The sequence below is a fragment of the Callithrix jacchus genome, chromosome 12 (genome assembly GCF_049354715.1).
Source record: "Callithrix jacchus isolate 240 chromosome 12, calJac240_pri, whole genome shotgun sequence".
NCBI lineage: Eukaryota > Metazoa > Chordata > Mammalia > Primates > Cebidae > Callithrix > Callithrix jacchus.
This window is the reverse complement of record NC_133513.1, coordinates 20,756,986-20,765,588: the sequence shown is the minus strand read 5'-3', so window position 1 is coordinate 20,765,588 and position 8,603 is coordinate 20,756,986. Positions and strand designations below refer to the sequence as shown.

The following is an 8,603-nucleotide window of genomic DNA, read 5'->3' as shown; positions in this document are numbered from 1 at the left end:
TTGTAGCACTTGCCAACCAATACAGCAAGAATAATACCTAACTTACATAGCTCTACGTGCAGGCATTGTTCAAAGCCTCCGCATATATTATTCATTGAATTCTGACCTCGGTGAAGTACATACTTACTGTCCTTGTTTTACAGGGGGGCAGCTTAGGCACAGAGCAGCAACTCTAAGCTCTGTGCTTCTTCTCGTGGAGCCAGGGGAGCCACTGAAATCCTTTTCTGAACCACCCAGGCCCACGTGTCCATCTTTTTCTTTCCAGGTTCACTTGCCACTGCCTCTTTCCCCCCTCTCTGCTTTGGGAAATTACAAGAAGCTTCCTAACTTGGGGTCCCAGTAGGCATGATAATCTGTTCACGGATGACCCTAAAAGGGATCAGAATATGATATCCCAAAATATGCCACTTTGGCATCAGGATTGTTTTGGGTTAAAGACAATTAAGAAATGCCAGGCAATCCTCCCACCTCAGCCTCCAGGCGCAGTGGCTCACACCTGTAATCCCAGCACTTTGGGAGGCCAAGGCAAGAGAATCGCTTGAGGCTGAAAGTTTGAGAACAACCTGAGCAACATAGTGAGACTTTCTCTCCACAAAAAACAAAAAGAAACAGAAAAATCGCAGACAAAAGAAGAGCTGTCTGTCTTCCCCTGTTGCTGTCACAGGTGATTGACAACTATCTGGGACCAGTGGTGCAGGGGTAAGAAGAATTTACCAAGACAGTTGTAGGTAAAAAAAAAAAAGGCATATTTATTAGAGAAACTATGAACGTATGTTGCGAGGTTGCAACGGGCAGCACAGCAGAGAAGGGGCTGTCAGCAAGGAAACAAAGGCTTGTTGGGGATGTATGGAATGGTGCTTATGCTAAAGAGTGCTGTGTACAGCACTGATAATGCCAAGGGGGCAGTGAGCTAACCTGCAGGGGGCTGATGAGTGCTGGGTACAGAAAGATTGTGAGCTTTTTGTGCAGGAGGGCTCTGTGTCCTGGACCATGAAGAAAGGCAGACTGATAGCTAATCTGCTCTCTCTTTTTGCTTTCCCTTGGTCCTACCAGCCTGACTAGTTTTCCCTAGTTAGGACCCCACATTTGCCTACACACAGAGCCTAACTTTCTCTTTGTAAATGTAACATAAATTTCCATTTTAAGCATGATCCCCTCTCCTGTACTAGGAAGAAGTGAATGACCCTGGAGATCACTTGAGTCTACATAACAAACCTTACGAAACAATCTTTATCTACCATCCATTTCCTGGTCACCTTCCCACGATTTTCCACCACTAGAAAGCCAACCCCCTTTTCCTTTTTCTAGTCACTTCTCCACAATTTATCCCCCTTTGTTAAAACGGTAAATAAGCCCCCAAGTCTAACCACCTCTTTGGGTTATCACTTCTCTTCTCTTTTTTTTTGAGACGGAGTTTCGCTCTTGTTACCCAGGCTGGAGTGCAATGGTGTGATCTCGGTTCACCGCAACCTCCGTCTCCTGGGTTCAGGCAATTCTCCTGCCTCAGCCTCCTGAGTAGCTGGGATTACAGGCACGCGCCACCATGGTCAGCTAATTTTTTGTATTTTTAGTAGAGACCAGGTTTCACCATGTTGATCAGGATGGTCTCGATCTCTTGACCTCGTGATCCACCCGCCTCGGCCTCCCAAAGTGCTGGGATTACAGGCTTGAGCCACCGCACCCGGCCGGGTTATCACTTCTTTTCTATGAAATCCCTCTGCATGTAAAAACATCTACAAAACTTCTATGCCTCTTCTTCTATTAATCTGTCTTTTGATAGAGTCACAGGCCTCCAGAAAGGAAAATAAGAGGATAGAGGAAACATTTTCCTCCTTACACTCCTAAATTCTCAGGATGCATAAAGCATCCTTTTGCTTTTTTATTTGTTTGCTTGTTTTTTTAATGAGACAGGATCTCACTCTGTCACCCAGGCTAGAATGCAGTGGCGTGATCGTAGCTCACTGCAGCCTGGATCTCCTGGGCTAAAGCAATCCTCCCAGCCTCAGCCCCAGAGTAGCTGGGACTACAGGTGTATGCCACCACACCGGGCTTTTTTTTTTTCTTTTTTTTTGTAGAGGTGGGATCTCACTATGTTGCTTACTGATCTTGTACTCCTGGGCTCAAGTGATCCTCCTACGTTGGCTTCCCAAAGTGTTGGGATTACAGGCATGAGCCACTGTGTCTGGGTGCATGAAGCATTCTTGAGAAGTCTCTGACCCAGTTCCTCTCCATGTAGTACTGGGGAGGGCAGAATTTTCAAGAACATAGTCAACATTCTGCTGGGGAGCGAAAAGCCAGTGTACCTTTCTGGGCACCCCAATCTCTACAAGTAGTTTCTTAAAGTTCTGCTCATTTGACATTGGAGATGGAGAGAAAGCAACCCCTCCTACTTCCATAGAAAGAAAAGGTAAAAACCCTTTTCACTGTGGACGCTATGTTCCCTACAAGGCCAAGGATCTCAGTCTTTGTCTTCCCCTACTCATGTGGTTGACTGTGGTAAGGCCAGGTCTGCAAACCATTATGTAAGCTCTAGGGGTAGCTGAATGGTCCCATGTGTTCGTTGCTCTCTTCAGAACCAGAGGTAATTAGAACCTGCTGTTTTCAATTGGGACCAATTCTGAAGCCATAGCAAAGTCCCATTTTAACATCCTTTTCAGAAGAATATTCCTGCAAAAATCTGAGAAACCACACAATTTACCAAATGCTAATTGATTTTTCTTTTGCATATTTTAACCTGTGTTTCCTTGTTGGTACTGAAGGGCCTGATTTTTAGGTCACCCCACAACCCCAGTCTGTACCAAAGCAGAAACAAGGCCCAGAGAATTGGAAATGGAACTGAGGTCTACTGACTCTCTGATCATGGTTCTCTCTACTAATAAATATCTATTGTTCTTCCTGCCTGGCATGCATTCTTTCTTCTGGTAACATTTTAAAAAATTGAGATAAAATTCATAATGGGCCAGGCATAGTGGCTCATGCCTGTAGTCCTGGCCCTTCGGGAGGCTGAGGCGGGTAGATTACTTGAGCTCAAGAGTTCGACACTAGCTTGGGCAACGTGCAGAAACCCTGCCTCTACAAAAAAATGAAAAGGCAAAAACATAGCTGGGAGAGGTGATACACTTTTGTAGTCCCAGCTACTCAGGAGGTGAGGCAGGGGGATCACTCCAGCTTGAGAGGTCGAGGCTGCAGTGAGAAGTAATTGCATCACTGCACCCTAGACTGGGCAACAGAGTGAGACCCAAAAAATAACAATAAAGAATTCATATAATGTAAAATGTATTAACTACTATTTAAAAATGTAAAGTTGAGTGGCTTCTTGTTCATTTATAATTTTGTACAACCATTACCACCGTCTAATTGCAGGGCATTTTTGTCAGCCACAAAGAAATCCCATGCCTATTAGCCCTCACTTTCTATTCCCCTTCCACACATCCCCTAGCAACCACTAATCCACTTTCTGACTCTATAGGTTTGCCTATTCTGGATATTTCGTATACATGGAATCATACAATATGTGGTCTTTTGTGATTGGCAGCATAAAGTTTTTCAGGTTCATTCAGGTTGCAGTATCTATCATTACATCATCCTTTTTATGCCTGAATAATATTCCACCCTATGAATAGACCACAGTTATTTAGTCATTCATCTGTTGGCGAACACTTGGGTTGCCTGCATTTTTTTAAAATCAATAATGTTGCTGTGATCTTTTGGTTTTGGTTTTTGAGACAAGGTCTTTCTCTGTCACCCAGGCTGGAATAGAGTAGCACAATCAGGGTTCATTGCAGCCTTGAGATCCCAGGCTCAAGTGATCCTCCCATCTCAGCCTGCCGAACAGCTGGGACGACAGATCTGTGTCACCATGCTTGGTTAATTTAAAACATTTTCTTATGGAGACGGAGTCTTGCTATGTTGCCCAGGCTGATCTTCAACTCCTGGGCTCAACTGATCCTCCTCGGCCTCCCAAAGTGCTGGGATTACAGGCATGAGCCCCCGTGCCCAACTGACCACTTACATTTGAATACCTGTTTCCAATTCTCTTGGGTCTAGATCTAGGAGTGGAATTGCTGGGTCAGATCTAGCTCTATGTTTAACTTTTTGAGGAACTGCCAAACTTTTCCACAGCGGCTTCACTATTTTACATTCCCACCAGCAACTTATGAGTTTGGTAATATTTTTGTTTTCCTTTGAAGAACCAGTCTCATCTTTGAGCCCATGTGGTGGTGGGAACACATAAGATATACTCTTGGCTGTGTGCAGTGGCTCACACTATAATCCCAGCACTTTGGGCTGAGGTGGGTGGACCCCTTGAGCCCAGGAGTTCAAAACCAGCTTGGACAACATGATGAAACTTCATCTCTATTAAAAAAAAAAAAAATACATGGCCAGACAAAGTGGCTCATGTCTGTAATCCCAGCACTTTGGGAGGCTGAGGTGGGTGGATCCCCTGAGGTCAGGAGTTCTAGACTAGCCTGGCCAACAAGCTGACACGCTGTCTCTACTAAAAATATGAAAATTAGCTGGGTGTGGTGGCAAGCACCTGTAATCCCAGCTACTTGGGAGGCTGAGGCAGGAGAATCACTTGAAACTGGGAGGTGGAGGTTGCAATGAGGTGAGATTGTACCACTTCACTCCAGCCTGAGTGACAAGAGTGGAACTCTGTCAAAAAAGAAAATATTAGCTAGATGTGATGGCACATGCCTGTAGTGCCCTATGGTCCCAGCTACTCTGGGAACTGGAGGTGGGAGGATCACATGAGCCCAGGAGGTCAAGGCTGCAGTGAGCTGCGTTTGCATCACTACATTTTAGCCTAGGCAAGAGAGTGAGATACTGTCTCAAAAAAAAATACTATCTTAGTAAATTTCAGGAACACAATACATTATTATTAACTCTAGTCCATACTGTACATTAAGTCTCATGAAGTTATTAATCTTATTTCCGAAAGTTTGTATCCTTTGACCAACATCCTCCCATTTTTCCCCACTCCCAGACCCTCTGATGATGCGACTCCCACCCCATTCTGTCCCAGAGATGTGCAGTTAAGCAGGGGCTAGCCACTCAGCATATGCCAGAGGGATTGTTTCAGGGATGGGCATGTGACTTGAGCCAGCCCAGTGAGATTCAACCCTGAATCAGAACAACCCCTGGATTTCTGTTACTTGGGCCAATTAAAAGCAACAACAACACCTTTTTAAAAAATTAATTAAGCCAATTTGAGCTGGCCAAGTCACCACCCTGTATAATTTCCTGTCAATTGGCCAAGTCACAACCCTGTATAATTAAGATCTGCTTGTTTAAAATCTCTATCCAAGAGATTTACCTCCTATGTATGTTTTACATGTATTTAGTTTCAATTCTACACTGGGTACAAGATGATACTGGAGTTGAGCTCACACCCGTAGGACAAGACAGGATCAATGAATGGCCAGAGATGGGATTTTACAGACAAAGGGGAACTTTCGGCTGCAGGCGTTATCATTCCATGACCTCAGAGCTGTGATGAAAAGAAGCAGAGAATCTGGGTGAAAATCCTTCCACCAAAATAAAAGTAACCCCACCACTCCCTTGAAGCAAAAGCCCTCTCCAGTAGGCCTCGTGTCTGCATTGGCAGCCCTTTCTTGTTGATATGTGACAAGCCTGCTGTCCAGCCTTACTCTTGCATAAAGCTGATCCTGGCTTGTCACCTTGGATGGGAGGACGAACTTCAACCAGAGGCTTGGCCCAAAACTGGCTACCAGGCTCTGAGAGGGCTCCGGGAGAGCTCCCGGTAGAGGATAATATCCTCCTAGGTAGAGGGTAAGCTGTCCTCTACCTCCCTCCCCTAATTAGGAAAAGAAAAGGGAGCAAAGAGGAAATAGCAATTAAATGTCTGGGTCTGGAGTTCTGTAGATCTAGGTTTCAAACCCAGCTCCACTACTTAGCTTGCTGTGTGACCTGGAACAAGTTGCTAAACTTCTCTGAGCCTCATTTTCCTCATCTGCAAAATGGGAATATTGTTTCTATTTCTTAAGATTGGTGTGCAAGTGATGATGTTCACAATGATGCTGGTGATTGCTAATACCGAATACTGACCATGGCAGCTATTCTATGAACACGGTCTTCTTTTTTTATTCACATTAATCTGTGAGGTAAGTATCATTAGCCATATTTTGAAGACCAAGAATCTGAGGCACCAGAGGTTAAGGAATTACCTTTGGGCTGTACATTAAGGGTGGAGCGGGGGTTCACATAAGGGCAGTCAACTCCCAGGTCCATGCTTTTGCCACATGCTATATCAACTGTGCCACCTTTAATCCTCACAGCTGTCCTGTAGGCAGGACAAATTACTAAGCCCATTTTATAGAAGAAACAGAATCTCAGAGAGGATAAGTAATTCTCTGCAAGGACAGAGAGCTAGAAAGTAACAGGGCCAGAATTTGAATCCAGGTCTATATTCTTGTCACTACCTACACCCTCATACCACCCCAGGTGTGGCTTGCTTCACATATTCAGGAGCATGAGCCTTGGGAAGGGGCTTGCACTTTGGTGTGTTGGTGAGCTGACATGGAAACACCACCCCTTGACTACTCTCTATACAAGTCTTTTTTCCCTTCATGCTTTTATTTATAATGTCTTTTTATCTAAGTTGGAATTTATGTGTTAAAAAAAAAAAAACCAGTTAATGTTGTTTAAAGCAAGTCCACTGTGGAGAATGGCCATGTCCCCAACACCCTAGTGACCTCAACCGCTCTCCAAGGTGCTGAACAATTTGCCAGTCTCAGGCTGTTCAATGCTCCTCTTCCCCCAAGGCACTTCTACACCCTCCCCATCTGTGATGCCTCCTGGGTGTCCTTCCAAGAGCCTTGGTCTCAGGGGTACTCACCACTGGTAGGCCTGTACCATATCTGCACGCAGTCCTCTTCTTCTGGGTCCGCATGGATACCATCATCTGGCTGGCTGCCATCCCAGTAGCTGTAGTCGTAGGATGAGCCATCAGTCCATTCAAACTGCCCTTCCTGGGAGGGTTCCACCCAGAGAGACAAGGAAACAAGCCAAGGAGAAGAAGATCAGGCATTTGAGACTTTTCGTTTTTTGAGATAGAGTTTTGCTCTTGTTGCCCAGGCTGGAGTGCAATGGCATGATCTCGGCTCACTATAACCTCCACCTCCTGGGTTCAAGTGATTCTCCTGCCTCAGCCTCCTGAGTAGATGGGATTACAGGTGCCCACCACCAGGCCCAGCTGATTTTTTGTATTTTTAGTAGAGATGGGGATTCACCAGGTTGGTCAGGCTGGTCTTGAACTCCTGACCTCAGGTATCACCTCCATTTCTAACACCTCCGCACAGAAGTCCTCATTGAGGCTACTGCTTTCTGATACTACTGCTATTATTACTACTATTACTAGCTGTTATTTGTTGAGGGCTTATTATGTGCCAGGACAGGCACTTTACTCACTTTATCCTCACCATTCTGAAAAGCAGGCATCATCAGCCCCATTTTACAGACAAGAAAACTGAGACTCAGATTGGTCTACCCAAATTCATACAGCAAATAAAGCATGAGTGCTGGGAATCCAAACCAGGTCTTCCTGAGTCAAGTACCCAAGACCCCTAACTACTACATTTTGCCAGAGGATGGGAGTCACGCTCCATCTCTTTTCTTTTTGTCTAAATAGTCTGTGTTTTTCTTGCCTAAGGCAGAACTACTCTGTCCAATTGCAAGAAAAGTCCTGTTGGGAATTTGATTGGTGTTGCAATAAATGTGCAAATTAACTGTGGAAAGAACTACATTTTTGTAACTTGTCTAGGAACAAGAGCCATTTCTCTATTTAAGTTTTTTTTTTTTTTTTTTTTTTTTTTTGAGATGGAGTTTCGCTCTTGTTATCCAGGCTGGAGTGCAATGGCGCGATCTCGGCTCACCACAACCTCCGCCTCCTGGGTTCAGGCAATTCTCCTGCCTCAGCCTCCCGAGTAGCTGGGATTACAGGCACGGGCCACCATGCCCAGCTAATTTTTTTGTATTTTTAGTAGAGACGGGGTTTCACCATGTTGACCAGGATGGTCTCGATCTCTTGACCTCGTGATCCACCTGCCCCAGCCTCCCAAAGTGCTGGGATTACAGGCTTGAGCCACCGCGCCTGGCTTATTTATTTAAGTTTTAAGAAAAATATCCCCCAAAGCACTGACAATTATGGAGCTCATGTCATATAATGGGACTAGCATGCTACTTCTAAGAGATGAGAGCTTCAGGCCCCATGTCTGCCCACTGCCTAGCTCTGCAACCTGAGCAAGTTACTTAACCTCTCTGAGCCCCAGAGAGGCTCCCCATAATATCTGTATGATGGAGTTAATATGTCCTCCAGAGAGCCATTGTGAGGGCTGAACAAACTGAAGCATGTGAAGGCCTTAACACAATGCCTGACCCATGGTGCCTAGCTCTGAAAAGAGGGGGAAAAAGGCATTTTCCTGTATTTTTTGTTATAATTATTAGGTCTTTTAATAACAAGTTTCTTTAACTCTGATTTAATGTAGTTATAATCCAATTTTAGAGTTGCTATTATAAATGGACATTTTAGTGTTTTTAAAATTGCAACTTCTACATGTGTTCTTGCCAGAGGAAGTCTATTG

At 44.8% G+C, this 8,603-nt stretch overlaps 1 protein-coding gene across 1 annotated transcript in view; it reads right to left on the bottom strand.

Moving 5' to 3' along the window:
* Positions 1–730: 730 nt before the first annotated feature.
* The window catches only part of CLEC19A (C-type lectin domain containing 19A), a 29,516-nt gene continuing 21,643 nt past the window's right edge, over positions 731–8,603 (bottom strand). The window contains exons 4-5 of the mRNA XM_035267081.3: positions 6,860–6,992; positions 731–5,491 (exon numbers count right to left, since the gene is read on the bottom strand). Coding sequence (XP_035122972.1) covers positions 5,412–5,491; positions 6,860–6,992 — 213 coding nt within the window. The 3' untranslated portion in view covers positions 731–5,411. The remainder of the gene's footprint in view (positions 5,492–6,859; positions 6,993–8,603) is intronic.